The sequence below is a fragment of the Elephantulus edwardii genome, unplaced genomic scaffold (assembly GCF_000299155.1).
Source record: "Elephantulus edwardii isolate Elephantulus edwardi_28Jun2011 unplaced genomic scaffold, EleEdw1.0 scaffold00141, whole genome shotgun sequence".
NCBI lineage: Eukaryota > Metazoa > Chordata > Mammalia > Macroscelidea > Macroscelididae > Elephantulus > Elephantulus edwardii.
The window spans coordinates 4,602,176-4,618,396 of NW_006399891.1; the positions used below are offsets into that span (position 1 = coordinate 4,602,176).

Sequence of the window (16,221 nt, forward strand, 5' to 3'; positions counted from 1 at the left end):
CCCCCGCTTTCTGCAGACGGAAAACAGCCAGAGGGACCTGGGAGAGAAACAGTGCAGGACAAAAGATAGGAGGAGCTGAATTTGAACATTCTCAGCCTCACTTTCTTTCTTGTTGTTGTTAAGTGCCATAGAGTCGCAGGCGAGTCATAGCGACCCTATGAAGGAGAGTCCTCAATGCTTGGAAGGCTTTCATCCTCTCTCCAGGTTCATAGGGTTTCCGGAGGCAAGCTATTATGGAAGTGGATGCCACTCGTCCTTCCAACGTTTTCTTTATTAGTAAGATAAAATCAATCTACAGCTTGTGTTTCAGCACCCCTGTAAGTTCTAACTTCTCTTGCTTTCCAGAAGTCCCATCACAAAATGGATCAAGTAGATGCACTATATTAATAACACACTCAGTGCCGCATTGTACAGTGAAATCCATGTGAGGTGGAACTCCACTGGGCAGCCTCATCTCTCTGGGTCTCACTTTATTTAAGAGTCACTCATTTGACTGTTGTTGTTACGTTCCATTGATTTGCTTGTGACTCACAGTGACTGCAAGTTGAGAGCCCTAAACTCTGCTCTATCCTGTGTCAACCTCATTGTCTCTGAAACACCTATCCCACTACCCCAATCACTGAATCAATCCATCTCATCAAGAGTCTTCCTCTCCTACACCTTCCCTCCACTCTCCCAAACATGATGTCCCTCTATAAGGACTGGTCCCTCCTTGCAATATGACCAAAGTATGTCAGATGAAGCTTCAGAACCCTTGCCTCCAAGGAGCAGACTGGCTTCACCCTCTCCAGGACAAACCTGTTTATTCTCCTAGCAGTCCATGGTATATTTAACACTGTTCTCCAGCATCACAGCTCAAAGGCATCAGTTATCTTTCTGTCATCCCTAGTCACTGTCCAGCTCTCCAATGCATAGCACACAATTGCAAGGACTATAGCCCGGATCAGGAGCACCGTAGTCTCCAGCCTGACGTCCTTGCTCTTCAGTACTCTGGAGAGGTCCTTGACAGCTGACTTTCCTAATGCAATTCATCTCTTGATTTCCTGGCTGCTGGTACTAAGAGTGTTGACTGTGGAGCCAAGCAAACTAAAACTGTTAACTATCTCAATTTCTTCACCAACCATACTGATGCTGCCAATTGGCCCAGTAGTGAGAATCTTGTTTTCTTGATGTTGAGCTTCAATCCATATTGAAGTCTGCAGTCCTTGACTTTCTGCAGCAAGTGCTTCAGGTTCTCCTCAGTTTCAGCAAGCAGGGTTGTGTCATGTGCATAATGCAGGTTCTTAATGAATCTTCCACAAATCTTGATATCACATTCCTCCTCATATAGCTCAGCATCCCCGATGATCTGTTCTGCATACAGATTGAGCAGGTATGGAGACAGAATACATTCAGACCCCCTTCCGAATTTTGAACCATGCAGTCTCCTTGCTCTGTTCTGACAACTGCCTCTTGGTCCAAGTATAGGTTTCACATAAGCACAATCAAATGTTCTGGGATTCACATTCTTCTGAGTCAGCCACAGCTTACTGTGACCCACACAGTCAAAAGCCTTTGCATAGCCAATGAAGCACAGGTAGGCAATCCTCTGGTAGTCTCTGCTTTCTGCCAAGATCCATCTAACATTAGCTATAATATCCCTAGTACCACGACCTCTTCTAAAACCAACCTGCATATCTGGAAGTTCTCTGTTGACATGCTGTTCCAGTCATTTTTGGATAGTTTTCAGCAGAATCTTGCTTACATGTGATATTAATGGTATTGTTCAATAATTTCTGCACTCAGTCGGGTCATCTTTCTTTGGAATGGGAACAAATATCGATATCTTCCAGTCAGTTGACCAGCTGGCTATGCTCCAGATTTCTTGATACAATTTAGTCAGGACGTCCAGGGCAGCATCTGTTTGTTGAAATATGTCAGTTGATATGTCATCAACTCCTGGAGGCTTGCTTTTTGCCATTTCTTTCAGAGCATCTTGAACTTCCTCCTTCATCATTCCAGGCTCTTGCTTATATGTTATTTCATGAAATTCTTCTGTGTCAGCCAATTCCTTCTGGTGTAGTGACTCTGTATACTCCAACCATCTTCTTTTACTGCTTCTTAGACCATTTAACTCTCTACCCAAAGCATCCTTAAGTATTGCCACTCATGGCTTGAATTTCTTTTCAACTCCTTTGGCTTAAGAAATGCTGAGCGAGTTTGGCCCTTTTGATTTTCTGACTCCAGCTCTTTGCACATTTCATTGTTGTATCTTGCTTTGTCACCCTGAAACTTTCTGTTCAGCTCTTTAATTTCTTGATTTCTTCCTTTAGCTTTGTGTTCTTGGCACTCAGATGCAATATTCAGCGTCTCATTTAACATCCATCTTGGTCTTTTCTTCCTCTTCAGCCTTTGTAATGATCTTTTGCCTTCTTCATGAACAATATTCTTGATATTCTCCCACAGCTCATTTGGTCTACGTTCATTTGTGCCCAAGGCCTCAAACTTGTTCCTGAGATGATTTTGAAATTCTATCATTCTATCTCCAGCCTCAGCACCACTGTTGAGTGCTGACTCAACAACAGGACACAATGACAAACCCATTAAATGAATACTTATCTTTGTCTTATCCAGCTGTTCTTTGGAATCTTCTGTCTGGATCTCTTAGTATTTTTTTTCTGTTATTTTTGGCTTCTTTTCATTCCATTGCAAGTTTCAGAGTCTCTTCTAACATTTATTTTGATCTTTTCTTTCCTTTTTTTCTTTTTAATGATTTTTTCATCTCTGGATGAGATCCTTGATGTCATCACACAACTTATCTGGCCTTAAGTCACTAGTGGTGAATGCACCAAATCTATTCTTAAGATAATTTTAAAATCCAGTTCAGATACGCTCAGGATCAAATGATCAAAGACAACAACCTTCAATATGGGTTACATCTCAATATCAAAAAACCAAAATTCCTCACCACTGTAGAAAAGATTGAAATTGTCAATTATTATATTTTACTTGAATCCACAATCAACACCTATGCTAATAGCAGTCAAGAAATCAAAAGATGTGTTGCACTGTGGAAATCTACTGTCAAGGATCTCTCTAAAATTCTAGTGAACAGGGATATCACTGTAAAGACTAATTTACACCTGATCCAAGCCATGGTGTTTTCAATTGTTTCCTAAGTATCTGAAAGTTTTCCACATGGTCACAAGTACATCTAAGATTTAAAATCAAAGTCACTTAGTCAACTACTTTTCTAGTCTGAAGGTTTTACATTTTCCCTGGCATAGTAATACTCACTGTCTTTCTAAATTTTAGAATTTGAGAGTTGGGGGAAACTGAGGATGCCAATCTCTTTTCCATTTAATTGCAAATATTAGACACATAGAAACCTTAGAGAATGGAGGGGAAGAGGATGAAGAAAACAAAGTCAAGAGGAAGAAGATAGAGCAGCAGGAGTAGATGCAGAAGACAACAAAAATGAAGGCAAAAAGAACTACCTATGGTGTAACCTTTGAACAGTGTAGGGGTGTAAATTGACAAATTGACACAGAAGAGAGCTATTAGTGGATTATCATTTAACAATAGATAATAAATTGAAGATTTACTTAAGACTCCAAAGTCATTTACAATAAAAGTTGTCTGATACATTAAAGAAGCATCTCATTTTGCCAGAGTTTAGGAAAAAAGTCTAGAAATACAACAAAGAAAGCAAGGCAAACCAGGGGCCCATTCATCTCATGTCTGCACCTACTCAGAAGGCCAGAGACCTGAACAAGCCAACTACACAAAGTTCAAGTTTATGGCTTTCTTATCACCAATAATAGCAGTGACACCAAATGTGGAGGGTATGGAGCAATTGTGAGCTCTTTCTCAGAGAAGGATTTCAGAGCTGTGACAGGGTCAGAAGGGGTGAAGGACACAGATGTGGACATCTACTTTATGCCAATCAATATTGTTGCTTTTAGGTGCCATGGAGCTGACTCCCACTTATAATGACCTTATGATTGAAACCTTGTGCTATCCTGCATCAGCCTCACAATCTCCACTATGCCCAACTCCATCCTTGAAGTCACTGTGCCAATCCATCTTATTGATGGTCTTCCTTATCATTGTTTATCTTCCACGTGCATATGAAGCAAATGAAAATACTGTAACTTGAGTCAGACACCTTAGTCTTTAAACTTGCAATCCCGCTCTTTAGCACTTTAAAGAAGTCCTTAACTACAGATTTGGCCAATGCAATATGTCTTTCGATTTCTTGATTACTGCTACCATGTGTGTTAATTGTGGATGTAAGTAAAAATCATTAACATCATTAGTTAAGATGATGTGGTACAATTTCAATATCAATCCATGTTGTTGTTGTTGTTGTTGTTGTATTGTCAAGTTGACTACAACTCATAGTGACCCGATGAACAACAGATCTATAGCTTGCCCTTTACTGCACCATCCTCACAACCTCTGACATGCTGTTGTCACCCTTACTGTAGCGATCCACTCTGCTGAGGGTCTTCTGACTCTTCTTCCTTCCCAGCATGATGGCCTTTTCCAAGGAATGACCCCTCCTGACAACACACTCAGTATGTGAGAAGAAGTTTCACCATCCTTGCCTCTAAGAAGTATCCTGGTTGCACATCCTCCAAGATAGCTTTGCTTGTTCCTTTGTCCGTCCATGGGATATTCAGTACTCTGCCAACACCACAGTTCAAAGACCTTGATTCTTCATTGGTCATCCTTACTTCCAGATGCACAGGAGCTACTGAACTGTGGTTTGGATCAGGTGCACCTTAGCCTTTAAACTGACATCATTGCTCTTCTCTTTAGCACTTGGAGAGGGGCTTGACAGCAGATTTTCTCAATGCAGCATGTCTTTAATTTCTTGACTGCTGCTGCCATAGGTATTGATCGTGGATCCAAGTAAAATGAAATCCTTGACAGCTTCAATCTTTTCTCCATCTATCATGTTGTTGTCTGTTGGTCCAGTGATGAGGAGTTTTCAATCCATAGCCTAGTAAAAAGAGCCTAGAATACCACAACCCAGTCTCCTCCAAGGTCGAGTTCTTGCAGAATCTTAGATGAATTCACCTTGAAATGTAAAATCTGACATATTTTGTGGGGTTATTTTTCTTTTTAAAAAACCTGCCGCATTTTATATGGCCAAACAAATCAAACAATACACTATTTAAGATGTCAGGAGAGTAAATATGAAGTCCAGGTATTCTCTGACTTACAATAGGATTCCTTTCCAATACCTATTGTAAGTCACTTCTGATGTAGATAAAAGACTTAATATTTTTCCCATTTTCATTATTGTTGCTTTTTATTATCAGTATCTTTATAAATTCAATCTTTATTTGTCCTGGGGGAAGGGGTAGAAATATCCCATAATCCACTCTGCTAGCCCTCATCTTGTCTTACCCAGTTCACCTTTGAATTTCTCAGCAGCTTCATCGTTAACTTCCTGCTTCTCCAGTTATTCACACGTCCCGTAAGTCAAAGCTGTGTTCAAAGCAATGAAACGAATAAAACTGCTGGTGAAAGTCTTCCCATTGCTATTCCTTCAGGTTTCTTTAAAAGAAGTGGTAAACTAAAAAAAAAAGTGGTAAACTCATAGGAATCCTCTTCTGGACTTGATCTACCCAAATTATCAACAACTTTCTCATCTTGTGGCTTAATAGACCCTTGGTTTATCTTTGTTAAAAATGGCTACTTGTTCCTATAGTTGCCTCCACAATCTTATTCTTGGTGATTATTGAAACAATCAAACGAGATCACTCTTCCTCACATGAAATTTCACCAACTTTCTACCCATTATCATAGACCTTAACATTCCTCATCTTCATCTTCATGGCTAGAGTCTTCCTCACCTTCTTCTTTTGCTTTAGAACATACAATGACATTATTTATTTTGCTAACCACATTATGGGGATATAATCGGTACAGGTTTTACAGTATGAGAAACTTGAAAAACTCAGCTTCATAGTAACAACTGATGCTTCTGATAGTACAAAACACTCAGTTAGATCTTGCTTGTAAGCCTAATATGCCGGAAGTCTGTAACAATGTCTTAACAATGAAGTCAGAGTCTCACAGCTATTGGGCATGTACACAGACTGCCATATGTTGTTACGGTTGAACATCCTCAAACCTTCTATCCACTAGAAGAGTTCTGATGGCTTAGTGGCAAGGAAGTGCACTACCAACTCAAAGATATGCATTTCAAATCCTCCAACTGCTCTGCAGGAGAAAGATGAGCGAGCACTCTTCTCCTTTCCATTAACTGCCTCTCAAAACCTGCTGCAGAGTCAGCTCTGAGTCAGTTCCAACTCCACAATGCACAACAATGACTCCTCCCACCTACTGCATTGTAGACCAGACACATTTCAAACAATAACTCAAAGCAGTGAACATCTGAGAATGATAACATAAGTCTACACTGCAGCATTATTAATGGTAAGATGTACAAAACAATCAGCCAGACACAAGTGACGCTCTCTCCCTATTTATTTCCTTTGCTCTAAAATATAGCAATAACAGGAAAGAGTCTGTGCTTTGGAGGGCTCCAGGAGCTTCCTATTTTCACTCCCCACCCTCCTAGCTAATGTTCTGTACAATTTCATGGCTGAATCCCAAGAACTTTCCTCTGATAAGGTTGTTTCTTCCCTTTCAAAAAAGTCTGCCATATTTGAGAAGAATGGTCTTAGTTAGACATATTACTAGGGTAGGTGTTATCTAGTTAGATGTCACACTGTGCTGTCCCAGTTGACAGCCCAGCCAGACGAAACGCCCCCTGGAGGTAGAGCCGCCTGGCCCTTCCCTCCACCACACCCGCCCGCTGCCAGTGTGAAGGCCTTCTTTACCCAGTGATGGATGCTATAAGCCACCAGCACACATGCCGCTTCAAAAGGGAGAAGGGCCATGCTACTGCCTTAGTAGCCCCTCTCCTGGCAGCATCAGCCTGTGCCACTGCTGCCAACATCACTACCACTATCGTAGAGCTTGGAATCATGTTGCTGTCACTCCCCTCTGGCAGTGTCAGGAGTACACTCTGACTCCTCTCTTACCATCGCTGATACAGTTTCTGGTGTTTGCTTTACTCTTACCTGTTTTTTTACATTTTTATGCAAATGAATTTCCCAAGAGAACCAGAACAACCTCCCAAAGCAATCCAGGACTTCTAAACCTTTCAGATAACCCCAGTGGCTTCTCAAGGATACAAAATTAGGAGAGAGACTTCTTCCACTGATGACTTTTCCAAACCCACCCTCCCACTCTAACCTCGACTTATAAAGGCTATTTAAAACTATTTGTTTCCACTGGGCTCTTTCTATTAAAGAATCGGTTCATTGGTTTACCTGCTAGTATCAAAACCAAGCTAACAATAACATAAACAAACAAGGTGGTTTTTTTCCTCACATAATAAAAAGTGAAGAAGTAAACATCCTGGAGTGAACAATCAATCATTTAATTCAAAGACCTATATCTTCCTCTTTGTAGGCACAGCTATTCTCTTCATCCTGTCTTGTTTCAGCGTAGAAAAAAAAACCCCAAAACTGTAGTATCAATGGTTATATTCCTGTGCAAGGCAACAAGACTAGGAGAAAGAAAATAATATAGAAAGAAGTAATCACAGCTCTGTATCTTACCAGAAAAGCAAACCCTCTTCCCAGGGCACCACCCCTCCCTGCAAGAGACATTTTCTGTTTCCTGGTCCAAACATGACTGATGTGTCTATGCTTTAGACAGTGTTTTGTTCTCTCAGAAGCTTGATGCTTCAGAGGAGACTGCGAGTTTGTCTATTTGGCTTTCCAGCCCCAGTAGTGAGAAGAGAGAACTATGTTGCAAAAGACCCACCAGCAATATCTATCTACAGCATTTTCAGCCCAGAAAGTTTTTGGCTTTTTTGAAACCTCCTCTCTCTGTGCAGCTTTCCTTTCTTTGACTTTTCTCTTTGTGAACTTGTTGCTGTTTTGTGCTGTTGAGTCAGGACTAACCCATAGCTCACCCTCCAGCGGGTATTCAGAGGCAGTAAATTTCATGGAAGAGATTGCCCATCTTTCTCCCATGGAACAACTGGTGGATTCGAACCATGTGCCTTTGGAATTGCAGCACAGTTTCTTAGCACTAGGCCACCAGAGATGCCATTAGAGGACTTAGAACTTGATAAACCTCACCAGCTCCTGCAGCAAAGTAGATGTGCTCAGGTGAACTTCACACTCAGTGAATCCAATATGAACAAAGAAAACAGTGACAGATTGCCTGGTAGGATGCTGATTGAGTTGAAGATTTAGGAAAGACTTTCATAACCTTACTTTGATGAAGAATATCTATAGACCTTCTAATCAGAAACCATCACTTTTGCTTCTCCACCTCATGTCTTTTTGTTTGGTTGGTTTGTTTTTGGTGTTGTTGTTGTTTTTTTTTTTTCACAGAACTCTTCATAACTGATGATGAGCTCAAGAAAGTACATGATTTCGAAGAGCAGTGCATAGAGGAATATTTCAGGGGAAAGGATGATCGCTTCAACTCATCCAATGATGAGCGAATACGAGTAACTTCAGAAAGGTATGTCACATAACCTCATGCTTTCTACAGCTGGTTTTTTTTTTTTTGCTATTTTGATACAGTTACACAACCATAAAACAGAAATTCCTTGTGTGTATTGTTGTTGTCCAAGGAACTATCAAGCTGCTGAGAAAACAGAGCATCGCTTAAAGTGTATACAAAATCAGACAGGAAAAAATACCTCCAGATTCACTGACCCTAGCGTTCTCCAGCCAGCTGCTCTCCCAGACACAAAAGACTGTTAAGTCGATTCCATGATAAGGATGGAGTTCCTGGATAAGATTTGGACCATAAACAATAAAAAGATTGGCATAAAGGAGGAGAGACCCAACCGAATCTCAAGGCTCCTCTATAGCATGTGGTCCACCTAAACCATCAAGTATATTTCCCAGAATAGAAATGGTCCCCTGACTTTTCTAGCTGCCCTTGTGTTATACTCCAATCCATGGCAGTGTGTTGCCTTTCAGGGGAGAACTGTCTTCCATCGTGTTTTCAATGGCTGAGTTTTCAGAAGGAGATCACCATTCCTTCCTGCAAAAGCATCTCTGGGTAAACTTGACCTTCCAGTCTTTTGGTTGGCTGCTGAGTGTATTCATTGTTGGTGCCACCCAGCAACCTCAGAAACAATCCTCATGCCTGACATACGTGGGTGCTCAATACATCCTGAATACAAGACAGCAAGACGCTCGTAAATTAGTCGGGATAATGAGTAGGGTTTGTTTCCAGATTGCTTTGCTTTTGCTTTTTTCTGAAACAAGCTAAAAGGAAAGAAGCAAAGGGAGATTTTTCTACATCAGTGCTTAGATACTTTTAGGTCTCATTAACCAAATAGCTTTGTAGGCCATTAAGGCTGTAAAAACAATCTCAAAATAAAGAGGAAAAGAGTCCTTTAAATTTAATAAATCCAGTTTTATGAAAAAGCACTTCAATTTCCTTATTTTCTTCCTTGTTTTTCTATAGACTTGGGGGGGGGGGGGAAGGCATTCCATGCTGGAGCTTTCAAAACCCAGCATTTGGGAACCACTGTCCTAAAGAATACCACCTATGTAGTTTTACATTTGGAACATTTGAGACTTAAAAGTGGCAAACAAAAAAAACCATCATATATTGAAGATGTTTATGAATTTGATTCAAGTTGCTAAGATTGAAGGCAGTTGCTTCTAGTTTTCATGTGACATTTTTTATTATACTAGTGTATTTATAAAATTTGAATACATTGTTTTTATACCAGATTCTTCCAATTTCCCTCACCCCCACATCAAATTGTACAACCCTTTGATTAACCCCCCAGCACATCCTCATACTTCTGCTTCCCTCCCCCTCCCTTACATCCTCATATTCATTCTACAATAATGGTTTTATACAATATTTGTCCTTATGGGACTGAGTTAGTTCACTCAGCATAATGTCCTCCAGGTCCTCCCAGGTTAGGCAGTAATTTACAAAATCATTGCTCCAGCGTATTGTGTAGTATTCCATTTTATGAATGTACCAGGATATGACATTTTATCTGTTTATCAATTCAGAGATTTCGTATGGCTCTGGAGATATTATATAAGTGGGAAGGGTTTTTTTGTTTGGTTGGTTTTTCAGTTTGTTTTTGCAGGTCTTTTTTTTTGTTTCTAGACCTTTATTTCTCCGAAGAATTCAATCTGGAGCATAGACTTATAGACATATGCCACTGAATTATATTGTATCTGTAGGTACCCAGCCAATAGCAATAAAGTTGAAAGCCAGGCACAGATTTGATACACATTCGTAAAATGTAACCATTGTAAAAAAAAAAAAACACAACATTTTCTAAAAATAGGATGTGAAGCAACATTCTGGCAAATGGAAAAAGAGGCTGAAAATCTAAAGATGAATCTGTGTCCGAGCCTTTTAAGAAGTTATATGAAAACAGACAAAAATGTGTTTCCCAGAAAATTGTCCCAAGTGGACACATTGCCCACTGCTAAGACATCCTGCCATTCACAACTACACTCTCATGCAGGGACATCAACGCCAGTCACCTGGAAGGATGGAACGAGGGCTCGAGAGCAAACGAGGGGAGGGAGTAGGATGATTTCTTCACTGGTAGATGCTGGAACCTCCTGAATCCCTGTGAATTATTTTGTAATATGTAATCTTAGTTCAATGTCTTGTGTTTTTCCCTGTATTAATGAAAAGAGCTGGATTTAAATCCGTTCAACCCAGATGCCCAGATAACCAGACCGTAGTATTGCCTTTGTTGCTCTGACTGTTAGGCATTAAGTGAATTTTGATCCCAAAGCCATATGAGGGGGGAGGCGGGAGTAGAACTGTTCCATCGGAATTTCAAGGCTGTATTCTTTACAGAGCAGATAGCCAGGTCTTTTCTTCCATGGAGTTGCTGGGTGGGTTTGAACTATCAGCCCTTTGGTTAGCAGCCCAGCTAAGTCTTGCATCACCACAGCTCTACTAAATTCTAGAAAGGTTATCATAAAATAATTATTGTGGCAAAATAAACGATTCCCAGGCAAAGATATTTACATTTTACATTATTAATCTCTAACACATTGCTCCTGAATTGGAACTGTCTCCTAGTTTCCCCTCCAGTGGGTTTTCAGAGGCTGTAAATCACGTGGGAGAAGACAGCCTTTTCCCATGGGGCAGTTGGAAGCTTCAAACTACCAGAGAGGCATGGCCATTCGGTATATGTGACAATGAAAATTTCTACATTCCAAAGTTTTACTGCAAAGTTGTAAGGACAGTTGTCAAAATACAACAGTCCTGTTTATTAGCCAGCCGGTGATACACCTGCCTTAGGTCACCGAGCCCTGCACCCAGCCACAGCTTGCCACCAGGATGGGGAAAGCGTGGAACTTGGGCCCCAATTCATTTCAGGAAGAGCTGTTCCCCTTTTGTACTTATTTCTTTATCAGGATTGTGTGAGTGATGCAAACCATGAGTAAGCACACTTGGTGACCAACCAAAGGGTTGGATGTTCAAGTCGACCCAGAAGTGCCTGGAACCAAACACCTGGTGATCTACTGCCAAATCAATGGTCACTGAAATACTGTTAGAGCCCAGTTCTCCTCTGACCCAAGTAGAGCCTTCAAGTGTCAAAACTTACTTGGCTGCATAATGCTCTCCAGTCCCTCCCAAGCTAGGTAGTGATTTACAAAATCATTGCAGGGGTGAACTAACTCAGTCTCACAAGGACAAATACTGTATAAAACCATTATTGCAGAATTGAGTATGAGGATCCAAGAGGGGGGAGCAAAGGGGTGAGAAGGGGGGCGCAGAGAGTGGTTAATCACAGGGTGGCACAATCTGATGGAAGGTGGGTGGGAGGTTGAAGGAAATGGGAAGGATCCAGTATGAAAAACAATGTATAAGAACTTTGTAAATGTACCAGTGATTAAAAAAAACTTACTTGGCTGCAACTGTTTTATGTAAAATGGTGCACTAAACTTCACTGTGGGAAAATAGATTAGCAGGTGAAAACCACTGGATTCATTTCTCAAGCCTCTTCCAACTCAAAAAGATTTGGGGTTTATGCTCCTCAGCGATAGGTCAGTGTTCTGCTCTGCTCCCTGGCCCCCTCTTACTGACTGTGACCCCGCTTTTGTTCTCTGGCAGGAGGGCACAGATGCCAGTTGGATCGAGTACAGCTTTGATCCTCTCCATCTTGCTGTCTAGTCTCTGGTCCCCGGGCCCTGACTGACTCTTGCTCTCTCGTCCCCACTCTGACAGGGTGGAGAACATGTCCATGCGGCTGGAAGAAGTCAACGAGAGAGAGCACTGCATGAAGGCCTCCCTGCAGACCGTGGACATCCGCCTGGCGCAGCTTGAGGACCTCATTGGCCGCATGGCCACTGCCCTGGAACGCCTGGCGGGCCTGGAGCGGGCAGAGTCCAACAAAATCCGCTCGCGGACCTCCTCCGACTGCACCGACGCGGCCTACATCGTGCGTCAGAGCAGCTTCAACAGCCAGGAGGGCAACACCTTCAAGCTCCAAGAGAGTCTAGACCCTGCAGGTGAGGAGACCATGTCCCCAACTTCTCCAACCTTAATGCCCCGAATGCGAAGCCATTCTTTCTATTCGGTCAATGTGAAAGACAAAGGTGGTCTAGAAAAGTTGGAAAGTATTTTTAAAGAGAGGTCCCTGAGTCTGCACCGGGCCACTAGTTCCCACTCTGTCTCCAAAGAGCCCAAAGCTCCTGCAGCCCCTGCCAACACCTTGGCCATCGTCCCTGACTCCAGAAGGCCGTCGTCGTGCATAGATATCTACGTGTCTGCCATGGACGAGCTCCACTGTGACATAGACCCGGTGGACCCGCTGGACAACTCCATGAACATCCTGGGGCTGGGCGAGCCCAGCTTCTCAGTTCTGGCCTCTTCCACGGCCCCTTCGAGCAGTGCCTACGCCACTCTTGCGCCCACCGACAGGCCCCCGAGCCGGAGCATGGACTTCGAGGACGTCACCTCCATGGACACTCGATCCTTTTCGTCAGACTATACGCAGCTGCCGGAATGCCCAAACCCCTGGGACTCGGAGCCTCCCACCTACCACGCCATCGAGCGCTCCAAGAGCAGCCGCCTCCTGGCCACCACGCCCTTCCTCCTGGAGGAGGCCCCCATCGTCAAGTCGCACAGCTTCATGTTCTCTCCCTCCAGGAGCTATTACGCCAACTTTGGGGTGCCCGTGAAAACCGCCGAGTACACGAGCATTACAGACTGCATCGACACACGGTGCGTCAACTCGCCCCAAGCCATCGCGGACAGGGCCGCCCTCCCGGGGGCTCTGCGTGACAAGGTGGAGGACTTGCTGTGTTGCCACCCCGAGAGAGAGGCAGAGCTGAGCCACCCCAGCTCTGACAGCGAGGATAACGAGGCCAAAGGCCGCAGGGCCACCATCGCGCTGCCCTCCCAGGAGAGCGACAGCTCAGACCGAACGCCCTCCAACAACATCACTGTCCCCAAGATAGAGCGTGCCAATAGCTACTCAGCCGAGGAGCCCAGCGCACAGTACTCTCACACCAGGAAGAGCTTCTCCATCAGTGACAAGCTTGACCGGCAAAGGAACACTGGGAGCCTGCGAAACCCGTTCCAGAGGAGTAAATCCTCCAAGCCGGAGGGCCGAGGGGACAGCCTGTCCATGAGGAGACTGTCCAGAACATCTGCCTTCCACAGCTTTGAAAGCAAGCACAACTAAACCTTCTTGACTCGGGTCGCAGGAGGCTCAAGACCCAGCCCTCAAAGCCCTCTCAAACACACCTTACCCCCCTCCCTTGAGTGTCTTACCTCCCTGTTGACTTAGCTGAAAAAAAAAAAAAACAAGCAATGCGTTGGGAGGTGTTCAGTTAACGCAAAGGTGGGAGCCCCTGGGTGGTGCAAATGGTAATCCACTCAGGTTAAGGGTTTGAGACCACCCAGAGGCCCCTTGAAACCAAGGCCAGGTGATCTTCTGCAAAATCTGACCCTGACCTTCTCCTTCTGACCCTGTGGGACACAGTTCTACTCTGACGCACCCGGGGGGACACTATGAGTCACAGTCAACTCCACTTCAGCCAGAACTCAGAGGTGACTCCTGGGCATTTGACTATTAAGTGCTCAAGAAAGCATTTGACCCAGGGCCAACAGAGGGATTGTGAGTTACATACATACGTGCTTGCTGGGGAGGGAGGCCAAAGTTGGGAGAAGAGTTAGAGATGAATGTGTATCTTCAGGCACTTCAGAAAGCCAGGCACTCTGGGGACTGGAGGGGCATCGAGCATTCTCCATGCCACGAGGCATCTTTTGATTTCTGACCATTATCAAGAGTGTAGGATGCAGGACTAAATTGCAAACTAAAATAAGATAGCCAGCGTACAAATGAGATATTCTAAACTTCCATTCTGTTTTCTTTTCACATTGGCTCCATCATTGTGGTGACTGATGAAGAGCATCCTTTTTATTCAGTATAAGCCGGCAGCAAGCAGTTCTCCTAACGTCCCACATCCTTCTCATGCCAACACTTCTGTAATTGATCATTATAAAGAAAAAACAAGGTAACAGTCATAGTTCACCTGTCTCTTATCTATTCACTTCTGGTGCCACACTGTTTCTCTTTTTGGAAGAAAATAAGGGAAAAGAAATGCCTTTTTTTTTTTTGTATTGCAATCCAAAATGAAAGAAGAATTGATGTTACAATCAAATGTCAAGTGTTTGATGATGCACAGTGGGCATTCAAGTAGAGTTGAGCAAGCTCAGGATGAATGTAATGAAATAATTTTATATTTTTTAATTTATTTTGTACCTCAGTTGTCATCACTTAATTCACTCACTGGATCTGTAATATTAACTGCAGGGGGGAGTTAAAAATCCAGCGTCAGTGAGAAGAACTAACTTAGAAATGCCATATGGAATATTGCTATATTCTCACCATTCATGTCCTGTGTCTTGCTGCTGTGTGACTGTCATCATGTGCATGACTCCATCATGTCTTCTGAACACCTCTCCGATGTAACTGCCAATTTTTCACACCATGTATCACATGACCATTTTATACATGAATATATGTGGATATTTTCATACCAAGAGTTTTGCCATCTAATCTGAGCTCAGCATAAATTTAATTGGAGTTTTTCAAGGGATGATATCGTTTTTTATGGAACTGTTCCAAAGTGCTTTTTAAGGAAGTTGCAAAACCATAAATAACCTTAGAATTGACTGGGAGTTTGGTATCAACCCAAAGCCATCAGCTGCAAGCATACCATGAATATTTTTTTTCTTATATGCAGAGCTATAAAGAAGAGACAGTAGACTAAAATAGGAAAAACATATAAAGAGTTCTATAATATATGCTGCTTATATACATATATATGCATTTACACAGAGAGACATGTTTATATATTGTATATAAACAGACATATAGAGTTTTCTTAAGAGGCTTGGACTTTTCTATCACCTCGAGGTATAACTAGGCTTTTTTAATATTCAAGGAGTTCCACTGAAAGTGTTAGTTATATTATTAAGACCAAATGAATTTCGGATTTTTTTAAACATCTATGACCTTACCTTTTCCTAGGACCAAATGAGAATTGTCAAAACTACCCTCAACCTGCTCTCTGTCCCTTTTTATCTGAAATCGTCATGACTATGACTCTGTTTTTTCCTGTTTTCTCCTGCACAGAGCTGTTACACCAAGTGCAATCTGAATAGACATGCAGTGCTAAGCCCATTAGTATTCTAGAATGTAGAATGTAGGCACAGCTTTCAAACCAGAATCTGGATTTGAAGTGGAAAAAAGAAGTCTTGACCAAAACGTTCAGAATCCTATTTAGATTGCTAGGATCTAAAAAAAGGAGGAAGCCTTAAAACAATCATTTCATGTTCCTGGCCCACGATTTTGTTTCATTTCAGCTGTGAACTCCAAAGTTATCTCATTTTGTAAAGTCAAGTAAATAGATAAGCAAAGCCTTCCTGAATATCAAGCTTTTAAAATATACTGATGAGGTCGTAATATGTCAAGAATTAAAGACTTTCTTTTTTTCCCTTTTTGTAATTTAGGTTACTCAAACACTCAAGCAAGCAGACTATAGGATGTCAGTCATTTGCTTTGAGAAGCCTCCACTTACATTTTTGTTGGGCCCCATATTGTACCTCACCAAACACACACATTGGTCTGAGAATAAATCACCTGTTTCTAAACTTCCTTGAGTAAAGAATCCC

The 16,221-nt window shown here is 42.4% G+C and overlaps 1 protein-coding gene across 16 annotated transcripts in view; it reads left to right on the plus strand.

The window, feature by feature from the left end:
• Positions 1-14,849, plus strand: part of TRPM3 (transient receptor potential cation channel, subfamily M, member 3) — a 790,873-nt gene extending 776,024 nt beyond the window's left edge. For 14 of the 16 annotated variants that reach the window (XM_006894387.1, XM_006894388.1, XM_006894389.1 and 11 more), the window contains 2 exons: positions 8,412-8,544; positions 12,262-13,723. In XM_006894387.1, coding sequence (XP_006894449.1) covers positions 8,412-8,544; positions 12,262-13,723 — 1,595 coding nt within the window. Of the gene's footprint in view, positions 1-8,411; positions 8,545-12,261; positions 13,724-14,451 lie in introns of those variants that run through there. The other 2 variants (XM_006894402.1, XM_006894401.1) reach the window with 2 other exon arrangements.
• The last annotated feature ends 1,372 nt before the right edge of the window (positions 14,850-16,221 follow it).